The 21,111-nt window shown below is 43.5% G+C and overlaps 1 protein-coding gene across 3 annotated transcripts in view; it reads left to right on the forward strand.

The window, feature by feature from the left end:
- Positions 1–21,111, forward strand: part of AFF1 (AF4/FMR2 family, member 1) — a 197,602-nt gene that overhangs the window by 11,615 nt on the left and 164,876 nt on the right. For all 3 annotated transcript variants that reach the window (XM_010833775.1, XM_010833777.1, XM_010833776.1), the window contains exon 2: positions 1,376–1,449. In XM_010833775.1, the coding sequence (XP_010832077.1) occupies positions 1,412–1,449 (38 nt within the window). In that variant the 5' untranslated portion in view covers positions 1,376–1,411. The remainder of the gene's footprint in view (positions 1–1,375; positions 1,450–21,111) is intronic.

Genomic DNA, 21,111 nt, shown 5'->3' on the forward strand with positions numbered 1-21,111 from the left:
CTTGCCTGGAAAATCCCATGGACAGATGGAGGAGCCTGGTGGGCTACAGTCCACTGGGTCTCAAAGAGTTGAACACAACTGAGTGACTTTACTTACCTTCTTTAAAGGGGAGTGGTGATAGGGATTTGATTTGGAGAATTTAGAAAACTTGCCTAGGGCCACTATAGCCAGCAGGAGTGTCCTACTCCAAAGCATGTTTGACCTTCAAAATTTTAGAGCTCTGCTAAGGTGAGTCTGATTAGAATGTTTGTGGCATCTATGTTGCATTCTTTCTGGGGGAGGAGATAGACTGACAAATGGTTATCTACTAATAAGGAAACATTGTAGTCATGGAGAGGGGAGATAAAAGACCTTATCAAGAGTCAGTGTAGAGCTGAAGGACTCAGTTCTAGTATTTCTTCAGCCTCAGGCATAAAGTATGACAGTTAATCTCTTAAAGTAGCAGGCACTCTAAAAGTTGTTACAAATTTAACATCTGTATTTATTTCCATTTGTATCAGATGGTTTGTTAAATTGGTACTAAGATAATTTAGTAACATACCCTTTTGCCTTAAGGATGTTTGAAAAAAATTGAAACTATTTAAAGTAAGTTAGGATAAGAGCAGTAAATTTACAAATACACACAAGAAAGGGAAAAGGAAACAGCTGTTGATGGTGTTAGACACAGAGAGAAAGGTTGTTACTAGAGATATACAAGATAGGTACCAAGGCCAGTCTGCCCAGGTTGGATAACAACTTTTTTTTTTTTTTAACCAGTACTGTTTTAAGAGAACTCTCCAGAATTGCTTTGGGGTTAAGTGGCTTTTATGAGTGGAAGTAAAATCTCAAGATTGGCTTTTACTGGGCTCACTTTTTTATTTAGCCTTGAAGATCAACTTTTCTTTCTTGTCTATACTTTTGCCTTTCCCCCTTTTGATTCTAGTGAGATTGTTGACACAACCTATTACCTTAGGCAAATTATTTAAAACTGAGTTTCACTTTTCTTATATATAAAATGGGCTATTTAGTATATGAGGTATTAGTATGTACCTTGCAAGTATATTGTAATGTTTACATGAAATGTCATTTTTAAAGGCTTGGCACAAACTGGACACTGGGGAAATGTTATTTCCTTTCTCCCGCCTCATGATAAACATACATGTGCACATATTTTTCCTGGCTGAAACTGTTTTCAGGCTTAAAATTAAAAATGCATTTGGCCTTTGGTATATGCCGGCCGGTTTGTTCACACGATTTGAGAGTTGGTGAAGAACCAGTCTGTTATTCTAATGAGAGCTATGAGTTCTGTGTCTAGTAAGATGCCTTCCAGTTTAGGTGTACCAGTTAGTTTAGTTATTTATGTGCTGATGTTCACAGGCTGCTGTTTCTTTTTCAGATGAGCAGACTCATCGCTTTCCACTAATTGGCAGCAATGGCGTTTACCGAAAGAGTCAACAGCAGCAGCAACAGGTAACCATGAGGTCCATGATGCAAAGATACCTTGATGTTGAATTTTATAATCAATTTTTCAAAGAATAAGGTTGGTCCTTTTTATTTTTGTGACCTATGGACTCTCTGGTGCAGGAAAAGGTGTGAAAATTTCTGTCTTCTCTGGATGAAATCAAACCTGTTAGACTGGCTACATATTTTCTTTAAATCTAGTACTCTCTTAGTCTTGTAACTCATTTCTTTAACATGTGGATGTGATATTATATTAGATCAAGCATCCTAATTCTGTGTTCGAGGAACTGGCCCAGGTCACACTGATTTGGGAAAATGTGCACCTGTTTGGTTTGTGCTGAAACAGATATGAGGAAATCGGCCTTGTTGTGAGAGGCTTGGAGGAGGGAATTCTGTCAGATATACTTAACAATCAACATCTCTCCTTCCAACTCTGTACACATAGTTGACTGCCTTCTTGTGTATTGCATATGATCAGGGTTCCTTGCAGGCAGCGTATTTATATTGTGAAGCAGTTATTAAGAATAACCAATTTGCTATTCAGAAGGAATTCTTAATATCCCTGATCAGTTTTATGTATACTATTAGATATTCAAATACGTATGAAAGTAGGAGACCTGTAGACTCAAACATACTCAGTTAATATTTCTTGAGTAATAGATGATGGGGACTGTGGCTCTGGACCATTCTGGTGCTTTCCTACTTCCTCCTCCTCTCTGGCTCATTTAGGAAGCTCTTCCTGCACTCCAGTGGTCCCCGTCGTCCTGGTGTTGAACTTGGTGCACTCTCCTCCCCCACAGAGGAAGGCACGTGGCCCAGGCTGCTACACAGTCCATGTGCTGCTAGAGCCAGAGGGGAAACTGTTAGCATCCTTTTTTTTTTTTTTTTTTTTAAGGCTTATTCATAATGTTCAGTTACACATAAGTTTTAAATTGTTATGTAGTTAAATGTCTTGGTATTTTATGGATTCTGGATTTGATTGTGCTTCGCAAGGTCTTTCCTATTCCACAATTGAGACAATAATGTCACGTGTTCTCGGCTGGCACTTGAAAGGTTTCATTTTTTGCATTTAAATCAGAACTTGTACGCTGGTGGCCTGTGGGGCAGATCTGGCCAACAGATGGGTTTTGTTTGGCCTCTCGCAGTGTCCTAAATATATATATATATCTGCCAGTGATTTTTACGTAACAATCTAGACTTCCATCTTCTCCTGAAAAATTTAACAGCACAGCGTTTGCATTACCATAGACCACCCCTCAGATGGAATCAAATAACTAGCTCCTGCTCTTTTTGAGAAGTCATGAGCTTTCTAATTCAAAACTTCTCAAGTGATGTGCCATTACTTTTCAGGTGTGCTGAGACTTAGTTCTCCCCAACCAGAACTCCCAAACACCCACCTGATTTCCTCTGACAGACAGACATCTGCTATGTCAGCTTGCCCCAGGGAGACTTGATGTTTAAAAAGAAAGAATGAAAAGCTGGGGAAGCACGGATCCTTTTTAGTTCACTACAGTTCCCACACAGCTGGGTTCACGGACGAGTTAGATGCTTTGCCCTCTTCATTTGCTGCCCACTTTAGATCATTGACTTTTTAGTGTTTTGATCCATCTGTAATTGATTTTAGTGTAAAGTGTGTGTTGTAAATTTCCGTATTAATAGGAAAATGAAAAAGTCTGGGGGATGTTAGCCTTTTTTTAAGCAAAAGGCTGGCCAGTTGTTCCAACATAATTTATTAAATCATCTATCTTTACTGATTTGAATGCCATGTCCAAAACCCATCACATTCTTGAGTCTGTTGGTGAACCCTTTTGTGCCATCAGTTGTCTCTTCTGCCAACGGTGCTGTACTATTTCAGTGTTTTTATAGATTTTAATATTTAGGCAGATTCTTTGTCAGTAATTTTCATTTTTAGAATTTTTATGGCTAGTCACATCTGATTACATTTCCACATGTACTCCGAAGTCGTTTGTCATTTTCTAGAAAAATTGTTGGCATCTTGATTGGAGTTTGAATTAATCAATTAAGAGTTGAATTCTATAGAATATGAAAACTGGGTCTTTCTACAAAGGAATCTAAATATCAGGTTAATGAAAATGTATCGGGGTGAAGAAATTTTAAATTTCTAAGGTTTTTTGGAGGTATGATTTTTCAGCTATTTCTGATTACTCACACTGTATCCAGAGTAATTTCTGGAAGAAGAATCATAAATTATAATAACACTGAACAGTATCATCAGTGGCGAGATTAAAAAAGATATTTGGTACTCCATTATTTACATTTGTTTTCTGTTGTTGCTAATTGTTAGACTAGCTAATTGCCCTTTGTAGTAGCATTCTAGCAATTACAGAGCTGTTTTTATTATTTGTTACATTTGTCTTTTCAGCTCTTGAACTCCCTGATGTGGTCCTTTTAATAACCCAGTACAAGTAGTAAGTTAGAGGAAATCCTAAATAGAGCTCTATTTTTAGCATATACCAAATAGCTCACTTGTTTAAATGTTTTGTCGTGTTCAGTTCAGTCGCTCAGTCGTGTCCAGCTCTTTACAACCCCATGAATCACAGCACGCCAGGCCTCCCTGTCCATCACCAACTCCTGGAGTTTACCCAAACTCATGTCCATCAAGTTGGTGATGCCATCCAGCCATTTCATCCTCTGTCGTCCCCTTCTCCTCCTGCCCCCAATCCCTCCCAGCATCAGAGTCTTTTCCAATGAGTCAACTCTTCGCATGAGGTGGCTGAAGTACTGGAGTTTTAAGCTTTAGCATCAGTCCTTCCAAAGAACACCCAGGACTGATCTCCTTTAGAATGGACTGGTTGGATCTCCTTGCAGCCCAAGGGACTCTGAAGAGCCTTCTCCATCCCTCCCAAAAAACAAATTCACGTGAAACTGGTCCAGGACTAGCACATATTTTAAAGGAAATAGATGTGTATTGAGCAGGCAGGTATTAATTGCGCAAACTAAATAGACGTCTGAGTGTGAATCCTTAGTCTGCTCAGGGCTACCAGAAGTCATCAGCATGGCAGAATATTAATATCATGTGTAAAGACAATATTTGTTTTAGTTCTTACAAATAAGCTTATTCCCCTGGCTCCCAGACTTATCAACATTTGATGGTACTCAGTCTGATGTACTTATATTTCTCCTCCCCTTCTTTCCCCTCCCCTTTTTGTTCTTTCTAAAAATTGTTATTGGAGTGTAACAAACTGAAAAGGGCTGACACTATGAGTACAGTTCAATGCATTTTCACAAAGTGAACACACTTGTGTAACCGATCAAGCAACAACAATACCAGCTCCCCAGGAGCCCCTCCTGTCTGCTCTTAGCTACTGTCTCTCTCAAAGCCTACCGCTATTCTCACTTCTATGCCTGCTTTCGATTTTTATTTTAAAATAATCAAGTAGTGTATTCTTTTTGGTGTCTATTCAGTTTCGATGCTTATGTTATTGTCAGTCAGTCACTAAGTCATGTCTGAGTCTTTGGAACCCCATGGACAGCAGCACACCAGTCTTCATGGATCACAGCCTTGTCAGGCGAAGGGACTTGTGTAAGTCAATTAAGCTATGAGCCGTGCCATGCAGGGCCACCCAAGACGGACAGGTCATGGTGGAGAGTTCTGACAAAATGTGGTCCTCAAGTGAAAACCACTCCAGTATTCTTGCTGCGAGAACCCCATGAACAGTATGAATAGGCAAAAAGATGTTTGTCATTTTTCTTTTATTTCACAAACTTATATATCTTTATATGCCTTTATAATAAGGCATATTAAATGAATATACTATATTTTACTATATAATCAGTATTAAAATTTTAAAAATTTCCATCAACTTTTCATTGTCTAATCTAATAGTATAATTATCCTTACTCTTTTCCACTTCTCTCTCCTCTACCTTCCAACTGTTAGCTCTGCTTTTAGGTTTTTTTTAATTATTATTTTGGTGGCGCTGGGTCATTGCTGCTGTGCAAGAACTTTCTCTAGTTGTGGAGAGCAGAGGCTACTCTTTAGTTGTGGTGTTCGGGCTTCTCACTATGGTGGCTTCTCTTGTTGCAGAGCATGGGTTCTAGGGCCTGCAGGCTCAGCAGTTGTGGTACATGGGCTTAGTTGCTCCAAGGCACGTGGGGTCTTCCCAAACCAGGGATCGAACCCATGTCCCCTGTATTGGCAGGTGGATTCTTAACCACTGGACCACCAGGGAAGTCCCCTGCTTTTAGTTTTAAATTGTCCAGGTTGACAGCACATTTTATAAGCATCTGTGCTTTTGCAAGGTTTGTCTTTTAATAATAAAAGCTGAAAAACCAAGAAGCACTATTTACACTATTTTGATTGGGAAGCAAAATAGCGTTTAGGGTTTTATTTCTTCTCTATGGGTTCAAAGTCAACCCAAGTACCACTTGACACATTTCATATTGATCAGGACAAGTGAACACCTATAGCTGAGTGAATTGCTCAAATTCATGCCACATTTTAAATTGCCTCATCTTTGGATGATGTTTTTATTTTTCCTGGAGTTTCAAATTACTTTTCTTTCTCCTTGTTGAAAGAGAGAACATGCCCCTTTGCAAGGTCACTACCCTGTCCCCCTTCTTTCCCTTCAGTGTGTGTTAGGAAATCTGCTGATATGCTTGTCAGTTTGGGGGAAAGATTTGAGTGATTGCATTTTGTGAACCCTGAACCATAATGCTATACTCTTGCACGCTCTCCTTCCCCAGGAGAGTCTGAAATAACGTTTACCTCTCCTAATTGAGGGGAGCCCTCAATTAGTGAGGAAGCTACAAGGTGTTAAGCTGATTAACACCTATTATATGGACAGATTTTCTTTGTGTGAGTAAATCAGGGGCCTGACTTCCAGATGCTCACTAGAGAGATTAATGGCTGTAAGCTGTGTTTTCCTGAAACTGTGATTGGCCTGGGCATTGTAAATAATCCACACCTGGAATTGTGAAATTTCCTGTGTTTCCCCAGCAAGTTGTTTTAGGCCTGATTTATAAGCGCAATAATGTTTCTTATACAGAATGCATGGTTTCCCTTTATTTTAGAAAATGGTTGCTCGTCGTGTGTCGTTGTCATATATAGTTTAAGAGGAGTCATTCGGTTTGATGGGTTTAAAAGAGTTTGGTTTCAGACTTATCTCAGGCCTGAGGAAATCTTTTTCAGAATTAGTTATTTCCCAAATGGACAGTTAAATTTGGTGGGGAGTGGGTGTGTGGTGGGGAGTGGGGGAGACTCAGCTGCAGACGTACTGAGTACTTTCACCAGTAAAATCTAGTTGAGGGGCTTCCCTGGTGGCTCAGTGGTAAAGAATCCGCCTGCCAATGCAGAAGACACGGGTTTGATCCCTGGTCCGGGAAGATCCCACGTGCCAAGCAATAACTTAGCCCACGCACCGCAGTTATTGAGCCTGTGTTCTACAGCCTGGGAGCCACACTACTGAGCCCACATGCTTCAACTACTGAAGCTCACGAACCCTAGAGACCATGCTCTGCAACAAGAGAAGCCAGTGCACTGCAACTGGAGAGTAGCCCTGCTCTCTGTGAACAGAGAAAAAGCCTGAGCAGAGGTGAAGACCCAGCACAGCCATGAATAAATATAGAGGACAATTTATCTAAAAAAAAAAAGTCCAGTTGATTTTGTATTGCCTAAGTGATGTAGCAGACTTGCGTGTGGGACTCCAGGGCTGGGTAACTTGTGTTTAGATCTCTGACACATTGGACAAATGGCTCAACTTTTAAGCCTCATTAAGATGAGGATACCGAGAATAATGTCTGTAAAGTGTTTATCCCAGCGCCTGGGATAAACTCCTTCATGAATCGTTAATTCTCTTGCTCTGGTGATACTAGTAGGGAGCTGGGTTTCAGGAGAATAAGTACCTTCCACAACTCTACCTCAAAAGAGAAAGACTTTGTTTAGAGGCAGCTCTTTGGGTGGAAAGGATTCCTTTGTGAGCTACTCCAGGAATAGGGCTTCCCAAGTGGCGCTAGTGATAAAGAATGTGCCTGCCAATTCAGGAGACAAAAGAGACATGGGTTCCATCCCTGGGTTGGGAAGATCCCCTAGAGGAGTGCTTGGCAACCCAGTCCTGTATCCTTGCCTGGAGAATCCCACGGACAGAGGAGCCTGGCGGGCTCCGTGGGGGTCACAGAGAGTGGGACGCGACAGAGTGACTATCACTTTCACTTTTCTTACCATCTTTGTATGAATACTAATTTTATACTATCCTGATTTGGGGAAGAACCTTTTTCTTTTTTGTAGGCTTCAGTTATAACAATCCTTTTCTTCTAAAGCAGTAGCCGTCAGCCTCCTTGGGAATATGTGGAACAGGATTAAGATGAATATTTCAGTTTCCTCTTTTTCAGAAGCCTGGAGGACATTATTTCAGAATCTGAGTCTTGTTTTCTGTCTCTCATGATAACCCTGAAATGTAGTTAGATTAGATGGTAATCTGGCTCCTTGTACTGGAGGAGGAAAAAGCTTGGAGAAATTAATAGTTGAATGTGTGAATCAAGCTATAGGGAATGCTGGAGCAACTGGTTTATTTTGGTGGAAAATTTTTCTCTACCAAACAACATTTAACATATTATTAAGCAATTTCTGCCTTTGACCAAGTTTTGATGCTTTTCATCAGATAATGCTTTCTTCTTAACCTGAAAGGCAGAGTGTCACCGTTTCTGTTGCTTTAAAATGATTTCAGACATTGGACTGTATGTGTTTATATAGGTAAGATGTTATAATAGACAGAGTTAAGTGAACAGGTCTTATTAAAGCTACTGAAAGCATGAGGAGGTCCCAGACTTCTTATTAAGGGGGAGACAATCTGAAGGAAAAGAGAAAGAGGGAGACTGGGAAGGAGGGAAATGGGATGAAGGGGCAAGAGAAAGACAGAAATTTTGTGCATTGTAACAGCAATAAAGAATATTGGCCCTGACTGGGCATGAAAACCTAACTTAGTATAGATCTTATCATACTTCTTGCCTCCACTCTTTTTCCTTCACTTGGAAAGAAACAATTTTATTATAGACAGTAGAAGTAGAATATTTCATTAACTTTCAAATAGCCTTTTCTCCAGATTTAACATTTCTCAATATTTTGCCACACTTAAAAGGAAAAAAAAAATGTATCCTTTTCCTTTTGTTCTTTGCTGGAGTGATTTAAAGCCAATCCCAGACATCTGTTTTTTCACTTTGGCTTTACCTTATGTGCGTCTCCTTTAAAAGGGGGATTTCTTTCCCTACATAATTGCGTGCCAGTGTCTTTCCTAATAAAATTACATTTTAGATTCATCTATGAATTAGCCCGTCTCCACACTGTTCGGATTGTTTTAAAATGTCTGTTCAAGTTGTTTACATCCTGACTCAGTCAAATCCAAGTGCGTATCCTGCCTTGCTGTTGTTTTTTAGTTGCTAAGGGTTCCCTAAAATGCTGACTGTGTTGTGTGTGTGTGTGCGTACGCGCGGGCGTGCGCTCAGTCATGTCTGACTCTTTGCTACCCTATGACTTGCAGCCTGCCAGGCTCCTCTGTCCAGGCAAGAATACTGGAGTGGGTTGCCATTTCCTTCTCCAGGGGATCTTCCCAATCCAGGGATTGAACTCACATCTCCTGCATTCCTGCATTGCGGGTGGATTCTTTACTGCTGAGCCACCTGGGAAGCCTGTATACTGTGTTAGGTTTTGTCACGTCTTAACCCAGAGCATTTACCCTGCTTATTTTGTGGGGATGCTGGGTGGGGGGCAGGCGGTGGAGTTGACTGAGGAAACTGAGTTGAATGTATGTTTTACTTTGTGGATTTATCTGACTGCTTCTCTTAATGTGTTTTTGTTCTTATAGACCAGTGGTTCTCAACCTGGAATAATTGTACTCCCTGGAGGTGGGGGTAGGGGCGCATCTGACAGTGTCTGGGGAGACTGTCCTTGTCACAGTCTCTTGGGTGGAGCCGGGGCTGCTGCTCCACACTGTACTGTACTCAGAATGGCCCTCACCACAAATACTCTTCTGTCTCCTTTTGTCTCTGGTGCTGAGAATTACATGCTTCTGTCCCAGGTATTCCCTGTAGAATGGAGTGAGCGCTAAAGCTCAGTTACACGTTTGACATAGTCTTTCTGCTCAAAAGGGTTGTCTAGCCCAAGAGTGGTGCTGTTTTTCCATGACTGGATCTGCGTGCCAGTTACAGGGGAATGTCACCTGGTGAAAATAACATGTGTGAGCTGAGCACTTTATGCAATGCACGTTCTATTCTAATTTTAAAAGTTTACTTGGAAAAAAAAATCTTCCTAGTCCTTCTGTTGAACCTTCCTCTGACTACCACCTTAGATTCTTAGAGAAATCTTTAATCCTCTTTCCTTTTAATGTAAGAGACTGGTAAAGATGGGGGAAACGGATGCCTTGTGCCTTAATTATTGAGATGGTCTTGGTCTGTTATGGGCAAACCAGGTGCTGGTATCAACCTTGTTCTGGAGACACCAGAATGGTTAAGTACCATTAGGCTCCCCCCGCGCCGCCCCGCCGAAGGGCTTCCCAGGTGGCGCTAGTGGTAAAGAACCCTCCTGCCAGTGCAGGAGATGAAAGAGACAGGAGTTCGATCCCTGGGTCAGGAAGATCCCCTGGAGGAGGAAATGGCAACCCACTCCAGTATTCTTGCTTGGAGAATCCCAGGGACAGAGGAGCTTGGCCGGCTGCAGTCCACAGGGTTGCAGAGTCGGGCACGACTGAGCACACCCAGCTCAGGCCCCCAGGAAAGCTTGCAGGAGAGGGAAGGAAAGTTCCCCCAGATGAGATGGCTTCCAGAGAAGAAAGTTGCCTTTCCCAGGCTCTGAGAAGTGGGCATGCGGGGCAGAAAGAACCAGCGGAGGCTGGGAATGCAGTAGTGGTGTGCTGGGAACCCTTTCCGGAAAGTTGTCTTAAAGCCACCGTTTTCCCCCCCATCTCTGATAAATCACTGGAAGGAAAGGCAATGAATTTTTTTCTGACAATCAGTTCTTACTGGGGGCCCAAGCTTCGTTTGCAAGTGAAAGGGCTGCTGTTGGAGTCGTGGACATCACAATGGGCCCTGCCTCTTTTCACATCAAAGTGTAAAAGAATCTCCAGGGGTGATTAATGGGGGCTGCTGGACTCATTACTTGTAAACAAAGCTGAGGGGTGACCTCGACATTTTTTTTTTTTAATTAAAAGAAAACAGGGTTTCCTAGCGGAGAGCCGTGGGTCTGCTCTCCATTTGAATTTTGACGGCTCGCACTGGAGATCTTTGTTAAGGTTACAGAGAGGCAGCCTGTGTTACCCAGGGTTCGAAAATGCCCTCCCCTCCACCGCCGGCCCCCACCCCCCTCCAGGTACCCTGTGAGGTCGAAGACTGAAGTCTTGGCTCCAGCTTTATTTTTGTTGCCAGAAGGGGGAACAGGGCAGAAACTATTGAGCCCTCTTTCTCTAGGGGAGACTGAGGGCTTAGACCCCTCCTCTGTTCTTTTCCCACCCAGCATCAAGAGAAAAACGCCTTCCTCCCATGCAAGGCAGAAAGAGGTCAGTTTTAAAGTAAATTCCTAGAACTTTGCCCCGAAGTCCAAAGACTGTTGTTTTCAAGTTTACATTTCAAGTTAGTACTCCTTTCATTTCTGTAGTACGAGGCTTGGCATTGGATTGAAACTTTGAACCAAAATTACAGTATTTGAACATTTCATGTTCACCATTTATACTGAAAGCAATACTATTAAAACACTGTTATTAGCACGAGAAATCTAGCATTTTATGGACCCAAGATCTAGAAACTGCTCTTTAAATTCAACCCTGCAGCTGAAGGTCCACCTTCGAATAAACTTTATTTCCAGCGTCCCCATCTTCCCATCAAACTTATCTCTCTCTTGCTGTTCTTTCCCTTGGCTTCTTTGTTGGAGTCGGTCCAAGCCTTAGCCAGATTTTAAATAGATGGGGGACCAGAGTGACCCTTTGTAACCCAAGTGGAACCTGTATGGCTTTGGGCACCCAAGAATTCTAATGTGTTTACTCACTTCCCAAGTGTTTGGTAATCACCTTCTGAGTATATCTTCTAAACAAGTTGTAAGATTTGAGAAAGGAGCAGAGGTCACAGCTGGAGGGGTAGAGAGGAGCTCTCTTCCAGCTGAGCCGTTTTCAAGTAGAGATAAGAGAATGTCCAAGGACTTCTTTCCCCTAGATATGGAGTGGTGTGAATGGGGGGGACGCTCCTTGTTGACACGGCTTTGCGAGTTCAGATGCCAACAGCAGACTTCAAGTCTGTTCTGCATTGTCTTGCTAGAAGCCTGTGGCAGGGAAGTCCTTTATGAGCTCTGGTTTGAAACTGAGGCTTGGGCCAGAAATCCTCTTGGTTGACCTTCTTTTCTGGCCTCGTTGTTGTTTAGTCACTAAGTCGTGTCCAACTCTTGTGGCCCATGGACTGTAGCTCACCAGGCTTCTCTGTCCGTGGGATTTCCTAGGCAAGGATACCGGAGTAGGCAGCCACTTCCTTCTCCAGGGGATCTTCCCGACCCAGGGATTGAACCCACATCTTCTGCTTGGCAGGTGGATTCTTTACCACTGAGCCACCTGGGAAACCCTCTGACTTTGTAAAGGAGTACTAAATAAAACCTTCCTGGGAGATGGCTTCAGCATGGCTCCAGTAGTCAGAGAAACATGCATCCTCTTCTCCTGCAGGACCAAAGCCAATATCTTAAAAAAAAAAAATACTTATGTTTATTTTATTTGGCTGTGCTGGGTCTTAGTTGCAGCATATGGGTTCAAGTTCCCTGACCAGGAATTGAACCTGGGTCCCCTGCATTGGGAGCACGGAGTTCCAGCCAGTGGACTGCCAGGGACGTCTTCAAAGCCAGTGTTTTTCTCCTGGGGTGTGGAAGGTGGGGTGGAGACAAGGAAGGATGGCAAGGGATAGGGATGACTCATGAGCTGCTGACCAGAAAGGGATGGATTAATTTTAAAATTGAAAGCTGGAAGTGGTGTGCATCCTGAGACGAGTTAGAGCTGTTGTGCTCTCGGGGTGGTGACGTGTGTGCTCTGCCCCGGATCACTTTGCAGTCTGTAGAGCATTGCACACATGGCAGGTGGTGACCCTGTGCATAACTCAAGCTCTCAGCCGTTAGAAGCTGAAGCAGTTCTCCTTTTAAATTATCTTTAACATCTGGCAGAAATGTCATGCCCTCTGCACTTGATAACTGAGATATGAAATCACCCTTAATTTAAGAATGGAGGTGTTGATATTCAAAGGAACAGAGAATATTTAATAAATGAGAGCAAGGAATATACCTTATTTGTCTAGAAAACATGTCTGAAAATATGTGTTCGTTGTGAAGGACAAAGAGTTGGGAGTCAAGGCAATGAATGAAATGAGAAGACACTTGGAAAAGTTTTTAATATCAGTGTTACTTTTCTTCTCTGTTCTCCTGTTGCCAACTCAAAGTAGGGATTCAGGTGAGTAGAACACTTCTTCCAGGCTTGCTGAGATTCCACCCTTAAATTTTCACCTGGAGAGGCATCCCAGTTTAAGGGAAAGTGAGTTTATTTTGAAGTCAGTGAGAGTTGGGCTTGAACTCGAGGCCTAACTAGATGTGTAATGCTGGGAATTTACTGACCCTCTCCAAATTCTTACTTCCTTCATCTGTAAAATAATATAATGAGAACTGCATGAGATAATGTATTTTTTAAAACCCTAGTACCTGCACTGAATCAGTATTTAATAAATAGTCACTTCCTTCCCTTTCTGTTGACCCGCCTCAGAGAATCTGAACTCAGTGATGTTCTTTTTTCCCCCCAATATTTATTTGTTTGGCTGTGCTGGGTCTTAGTTGTGGCATGTGGGATCTTTTTTTCTTTCACTTGTGGCATGCAGGATCTTTAGTTATGGCATGCAGGATCTCAGTTGCAGCACAGGAGCCCTCAGTAGCAGCATGTGGGATACAGTTCCATGACCAGGGATCAAACCCCTGCATTGGGGGTATGTGGAGTCTTAGGCAGTGGACCACCAGGGAAGTCCCTGAACTCAATGAAGTTCTTAAAGTCCCTGGCGGCGGCAGTGGTTTAGTGTCTAAGTCATGTCTGACTCTTTGCGACCCCGAGGACTGCAGCCCACCAGACTCTTGTGTCCATGGGATTTCCCAGGCAAGAATACTGGAGTGAGTTGCCATTTCCTTCTCCAGGGCATCTCCCTGACCCAGGGATTGAACCCAAGTCTCCTGCACTGGCAGGTGGATTCTTTACTAGTGGGCTACCAGGATAGGCCTTTTCCCCATCACGGTTTAATTTTCGTGTGTGTGCGTGTGGGGCGCACTGCGCAGGGTCTTCACTGTGGTACCGGGGCTCTTGGTTGGGGTGTACAGCCTTCTTTAGCTGCAGGTTGTGGCTGTAGTTAGTTGTGGCTGGGTTAGTTGCCCCTCGGCTTGTGGAATCTTAGTTCCCCAACCACGGATCGATCAGAGTCCCCTGCATTGGAAGGCGAATTCTCCATTGCTGGACCACCAGGGGAGTCCCCCAGCATTTTTTGTATTACAGTTCTGTTCAGATTATTGTGTGGTTTCTCTCTGCTGATTAAGCCTCGGCCAGTATGACCTCTGGTGCTTGTTTCTCTCAGTCTCAGTGTTACATCACACATCTGTGTAAATTGTATATTTCTTTCACACTGGAGGTCTGTTTAATCTTTGCGCATTATCTCTGTGCTTTGCAAATAACCAGCCATTTAATGAGTGATTGACTTTGTGGCTGTTGTAGTCATGGCTGTCATAGGGATGGAGGATGGATGATGGTTATAATGGGTATTTATTTGCCCTTTCTTGGAAAAACAGCCCAAACTTCTTGCTCTATTACTAATGGGTTAACTCGGTGTTTCTGTGAGATCCCGTAGCTATTGAGGCAATTGGCTTGTTGACCCAAGTGTTGAAAACTACACTTTAAGGCCCGTGTATAAAGTTTTCAGAATTGTGTAAACAGTAATTTACTGCTACCGATTTGTCTTTGTTGACCTTTTAAAAACAAATGGCTTCAAAGCACAGCAAGCCTTATAAGCAATGATGCTTAAAAAGTCACCTGTATTTCACTTTTCAGGCTAATCTGTCAAAGTCATCTTGCAGCAATGTTTTCATCTGTTTTGAAACAGACGTGTGAGGCTCTACACACGTACTTGCTGAGCCAGTTCTCAACCCAGGAGCCAGGGAGAAGTGGAGTAGCCCATAGGGAGAACGTTTTCTCTCCTCCTTTGGCATCATAAATCTGTGTCCAGGAAAGCAGTGCCTCCAGAGGACCTGGAGGATTGGCTGCGTTTTGGAGATAGATACTCCACTGTGGCTCAAGAAAGGAAATATTAACATGGGGAATCATTATGTGGCTAGTGGGCATTTGTGAATTCAGGGCTTCCCCGATGGCTCAGCAGATTAAAAATCTGCCTGCAGTGCAGGAGACACAGGAAACATGGATTCAGTCTTTAGGTCAGGAAGATCCCCTGGAGGAGGAAATGGCAACCCGCTCCAGTATTCTTGCCAGGAAAATCCCATGGACAGTGGAGACTGGCAGGCTATGGTCCATAGAGTCACAAAGAGTTGAGCACAACTGAGCACCAGCACAGAAAGAGTTATCTGGTTCAGCCATTCAGCTGGTTGATCCTCTAAGAGGTGCCCATTTCAGCTCCTGGGTATTTGCATCTACCTTCCCTCACCCCTGCTCAATCTTCTCCATCAGCGTTTGTCTGTCATCGCCCAATTCTTGGAACCATCGTCCCCTACTTGCACCCACGCAGATGACCTTTACACATGAGAAACAACATTTCTCTTCTCTCTGAAGACAGAGGATATGTTAAAACGCCCAGTGTGAAAAAGTAGAGGGTAATAATTTGTATGAAGAAAATGTTGCGGTCTCCTTTCAAAAGGGTTCACACCTGGCATCCTTTGAATTAGGGAGTGGGTGTGATTTGTTTTTTTGAAATCTAATAAAACTGTGTTTTGGGTGGATGTGCTTTTTATCTTCCCCATCTCCCCGAGGTGACAGTTTCTGAAGAGAGTGACTTAGTAATCTGGGACTTATATGCAGACTTACATGCACGTCAGCAAATGCTGAGCACCTAGTGTGTGGGAGTGCCGCACATTGGACATACGATGTGGATATTCCACCCCTCCATCCCTGATCCTTTCTTGGGGACTCCTCCTAGCTTGGAAGCTCCTTACCATTCTGATGGGCCTCTTTCACTTTTGTGTAAAACTCCCTCTTTTCCCACCTGATAAAAAGCTGTCACTTCTCAGACCTCTGTCTGTGACTCCCTTCCTCCTTACGCCACAAGTGTTCTCTGCACAATCACCACCCCTCCCGGCCCCACCCCTGTCCTCCCATCTCTGGATTTTTGTGCCAGGAGCTACTTCCAGAGTGCCATCACTTCCCTGAGTGGTTTCCTCTCCGCCTCTAAGTGCTAGTGGTTATCTCCCAGCCTAACTTGATGGTTCCTCAATGGGAGAAACTTGATTATATTAGGTTTCCCCTATGTTCATTGCTTCCTTACTTTAAAAACCTGCAGGGCTTCCTATTACCTACAGTTTAGAGATTGAATCCCTTAATAGAGCATTCAAATCTTCCATCCTCTGGGCCTCAGCTTTGTCTTTTCTTTTTTTTTTTTTGCTTGTGCTGGGTCTTCAGTGCTGCACAGACTTACTCCAGTTGTGGTGAGTGGAGGCTACTCTCTATTGCAATGAACAGGCTTCTCTTTGTGGCGGTTTCTGTTGCAGAGCAAGGGCTCTGGGGTGCTCGGGCTTCAGTAGTTGCGGCACATGGGCTCAACAGAAGCAGTACTCAGGCTCTAGAGCACAGGTTCAATAGTTGCTACACAGCATTGAGAGATCTTCCCAGACCAGGGATGGAACCCCTGTCTCCTGCTTTGGCAAGCAGATTCTTTACCACTGAGCCACCAGTGGTTCCCCACCAGGAAAGCCCCCTCAGTCTTAAAGCCTCATCTCCCATCACTTCTGTCTTTCTGCCAGCCCTGCTGCCTGGCTATACAGAAGTTCTCACAATTCCATATACAAACCTTGCTGTTTCAAATACCAGGCCTTGGCATATGCTATGCCTTCCTCCCATCCCTGCTTCATTCATTCATTCCTTGATTTGTAAGTCCTGTCAGGGAGGTACAGAGCTTTACAGGAGCATATAGGAAGGGCTTCCCTGGTGGCTCAGATGGTAAAGAATCTGCCTGCCAATGCAGGAGACCCAGGTTCGATCCCTGGGTTGGGAAGATCCCTGGAGAAGGGAGTGGCTACCCACTCCCGTATTCTTGCCTGAAGAATTCCATGGACAGAGGAGCCTGGTGGGCTACAGTCCATGGGGTTGAAAAGAGTTGGACACGACTGAAACTATCACAAAGGAAGGGCAGGCACCTAAATGTAGATTTAGAGAATAATCAGGGAAGACTTCTTGGAGGAAGTGATGGTTAGGCAGAAAATTAATGTATGTTGAGGAGTTAATCAGTTGAAAAAGTTGGGTGGTAGAATGAGAAGACAAATGTATTCCAGGTGGAAAGGAATTATACTTCTGAAGATTTGGATAAAAAGCATAGGGTTCTTTGAAGGAACTTTGTGAACTTAAGTGCTGCTGGAACGTGGAGCACCAGGCCAGGAACTGATTTGGGGGGCATGCTAAAAAATTCGACTTTATGGGGAAACCATCAAAGAATTTTAAGTAGATTAATGGTAGATTAGCTTTTCAAAGGTTACTTGTTAAGTGGGGAATGGAGTTTAGTGTGGCTGAAGTAGAAGCTCAGAAACCAGTGAGGGGCCTATTAAGTAGTCCCTCAGGAGAGATGGAGAGAACAGACTGGATTCTGGATAATTGGGGGGAAATAACAGCAACAGCAACAAAAGGATATGTAGGTGGTTGGATGTAAAGGGTGTGTAAAAGAGAAGGATCAAGAGAAGTCCTAACTTCTTGGCTTTGTTCCTGGGAGATGCTATGATAGTGATGAGGAAGACAGATGATGCTACATGTTCTTTGGGGGAGAGTGTAGTTTGAGAGGCCTGTGAAAATTCTTGCAAGTGGAAATGTTAAGTGGGTAATTGGTTATACAAGAATGGGGCTCACTGGAGAAGATCTGGGCTCAGGATGTATATTATTCCGTAGTAATTGAATCAGAGTTGTACATGAGATTCCCAAGGAGAGTAAGAGGGTGAAAATGCCTAAGAACAGGAAACTAATCAGCAAGAAAGCTCAAGAAGATTGAAAGGTACCGTCAGGGAAGTGGGAGGAAAACCAGGAGACTATTATTACCTTGCGGGCCAAGAGAAGAGACCCTAGTGGTTCAGAGCATCTGATGCTATTCAGCTGCTGCTTCAGTGACCCCTTCTGTGCAACTTCTTCTCTCACTTGCCAGCATTAATGGACCTGTGCCTCTCAAAGATACAATATTTTGTCATTTATTTCTTCAGTTGCTTTTATATTTATCTTTCTTACAAGATTCTATCATTGAACAGCTGATTAAGAGCTGTCATCTTCGTGCCTCCCAGGGCTGGCATTGTACCTAGACTCAGAAGATACTCAATGAACTAATTAAATAATTTAAAGATAAATAATAAGAATTGGCCTCTACCCATCAAGAAATGGTAATGCCTCTTAGTGATTTGCCTGACGTTTTTCTCTCTGGAAAATTTTACGACATGCTTTTAAATATATCAACATTCCTTCATAGCCCCTTGTAGAATTTCCTACACCCATAATGGCAGGGGTATGACATTTCCCTGCGGTCTTTGCCCATCACAAGAACCACCCTTCTTTTTTTGTTTGTTTTAATTGAAGCATAGGTGATTCCCTGGTGGCTCTGTGGTAAAGAATATGCCTGTAGGGGATGCATGAGATGTGGGTTCAGTCTCTGAGTTGGGAAGATAACCCTGGAGAATGAAATGGCAACCCACTCCAGTATTCTTGCCTGGAAAATCCCATGGACAGAGGAGCCTGGACAGAGGAGCCTGGCAGGCTCCAGTCCATGGGGTCTCAAAAGAGTCAGACACAGCTTAGTGATTAAGCAACAGAAGAATAATTTATTTACGATATTAGTTTCAGGTGTAACATACTGGTTCACTATTTGTATAGATTATACTCCACTTAAAGTTATTACAGAACAGTAGCTGTGTTTCCTTGTGATGTACACTGCAACCTTGTTACCCATCTGTTTTATGCATAGTACTTTTTATCTCTTTATCCCCTACCCCTATCTTGCTTCCCATCGTCCCTCTCCCCAGTGGTGACCACAAGTTTGTCTTCTGTTATCTGTGAGTCCGTTTCTGCCTCCTCATGTATATTCATTTTATTTTTTAGATTCCATGTAGAAGTGGTAACAGAAGAGTATTTGTCTTAGGAACCATGCTCTTGTGACCTTCCATGGGAGGCTTACACTAGGGGAGTCTGGGAAATGGCAGGTCTTGTGAAAATAAGCTAATCGGTGGGTGGTAGGTAAGCTGAGGGAAAAGATTTACGAGCCACATCCTGTTCTGGAAAGCCGCTGCTGGGGATGGGAGAGTGGGAGAAACTGCTGTGTAAATTACAAAGGCAGTTCAGGAAATGCAGTCTGCCCTGGAGGGTCTCAGGGGGACCCGTATGGATCCCTTTTCGCATAACATGTGGGTGAAGGAGAATTGGTAGGAGTAAGTCTGCATGGGGCTTAGTCTGGGTTGTGATCAGCCATCTCTCAGAAGGTGGAAAAAGGACAGAAGACAGACAGAAGGCACGGTGGGCCCCAGAATCATCTGTGGTTTCATAAGTGCTTGCAGAATCAACGGAGGGAGAAGGAGCCATGTGGTAGAAGCAGAAGATCTCATTTATCGGCCTCAGCTCTCACACAGTGCCCTCTGCACGGAGTGCCTCTCTGTTGCTTCATTAATGTGGGTAGGTTTCTGCTCTGGCTCCAGATATGTAGGTGAGATTCTCATGTCTTAGCTAGAGGGTGAATTATTTGGCCTGAATTGTATGTTGTTGTTGTGGCGGTGGTTGTTTTTTGTATTGCAATGAAAGACACTCGAATGAGTTCCTTGGTAGGTGATTGGATTCTACGTTAGCTAGATCTACGAAATAGAAAACTGAGTAGTTATTAAAAAGGATCAGATAATTCTATGTGTATCAACATAGCATGATATACTACGTAAATTATGGAATAGAATCCAAGGTATTGTCTGTTTTTATGGCTAGAAGTATAGAGCTCTATCTGTGGCTCTAGTGGTAAAGTACCCCGCCCCTGCCAGTGGAGGAAACATAAGGGATGTGAGTTCGATCCCTGGGTCGGGAAGATTCCCTGGAGAAGGAAATGGCAACCCATTCCAGTATTCTTGCCTGGAGAATCCCATGGACGGAGGAGCCTGGTGGGCTATGGTTAAGGGATCGCAAAGAGTTGGACACGACTGAAGTGACTGAGAATGCATGCATCTATCTAGACAAACATGCATTATAATGAATCTGAAAGGACAAGCCCCAACCCTTGCAACATTAATTTTCTTGGGAATAGAATTATTCTGGTTGCTTAGTGGAATAATTTTTTATTCATGATGTGCATATATTAATTTTGTAGTCAGGTTTAAGATATTAATGAATGTTTTCTGAAATATTTGAAAAACTGAAGAAATGGTCCCTCATCCTGCCACTTCCTTAAGAAAATTAAAATATTACACATTCATTTATTCATCCAATAAATATTTGTGCTCCCATTGTATTCCAGGCATCGGTCTGTGAGATGAGGCTATAGCAGTAAATAAAACCCACATGCTTCTACTTTTCTGGTGCTCATGTCCATAGGAGACAAAGAGTAAATATGCAACAGGTCAGGTTATAAAGCAGGATTGGTGAGGGTAATTAGTGTTGGGTCTATGAGGGAAAGTTATGCTATTTTCTTTTAGGTCATCAGGAAAGGCCTGCTCTCTGATCAGGCAGTATTTAGACAGAGACCTGAAGGAGATAGGCCAGACTAGGAAGTTGGGGGTGGGGAAGACTTTTCAGGTAGAGGGAGCCTGTGCAAAGACCCTGAGACAGTGTGTACTCTGCAAGGCAGCCAGGGTGAGGGGGGTGGGTGTGGTTGGATGAGAGAGCTAGCAGGAGGCCAGATTGTAGAGACCCCGGTAGCTATTGGAAGTGAGACTGGAAAACCATTTGAGTGTTTTCATCAGAGGAGTAGCACTAAATGTCTCCATTGTGGGCATGAACAAAAGCAGCTTAGGCGAAACTGTCTCTGCCTCTCATTTCACACAGAAAGTCTAAGGTTTGGTGGTAGTGGTTTAGTTGCTCAGTCATATCCCACTCATGTGACCTCATGGATTGTAGCCCACCAGACTCCTCTGTCCATGGGTTTTCCCAGGCAAGAATACTGGAGCGGGTTGCCATTTCCTTCATCCAGGGGATCCTCCCAACCCAGGGATCGAACCCAGGTCTCCTGCACTGCAGGCAGATTCTTTACCCACTGAGCCATATGGGGACCCAACAGGAACATAAAACATTACAGAGTAGGGATCAGGTCCTGACTTCTAGTTGTCACTTCAGCACTCTGTTACACAGATAAGGCTATCCAGCCAGAGAATTTCCATTTCCTAGTATATGATGGGAGAAGGCAATGGCAACCCACTCCCGTACTCTTGCCTGGAAAATCCCATGGACAGAGGAGCCTGGTAGGCTGCAGTCCATGGGGTCGCTAAGACTCGGACATGACTGAGCAACTAAG

Source organism: Bison bison, unplaced genomic scaffold (assembly GCF_000754665.1).
Source record: "Bison bison bison isolate TAMUID 2011002044 unplaced genomic scaffold, Bison_UMD1.0 scf7180017863888, whole genome shotgun sequence".
Taxonomy (NCBI): domain Eukaryota; kingdom Metazoa; phylum Chordata; class Mammalia; order Artiodactyla; family Bovidae; genus Bison; species Bison bison.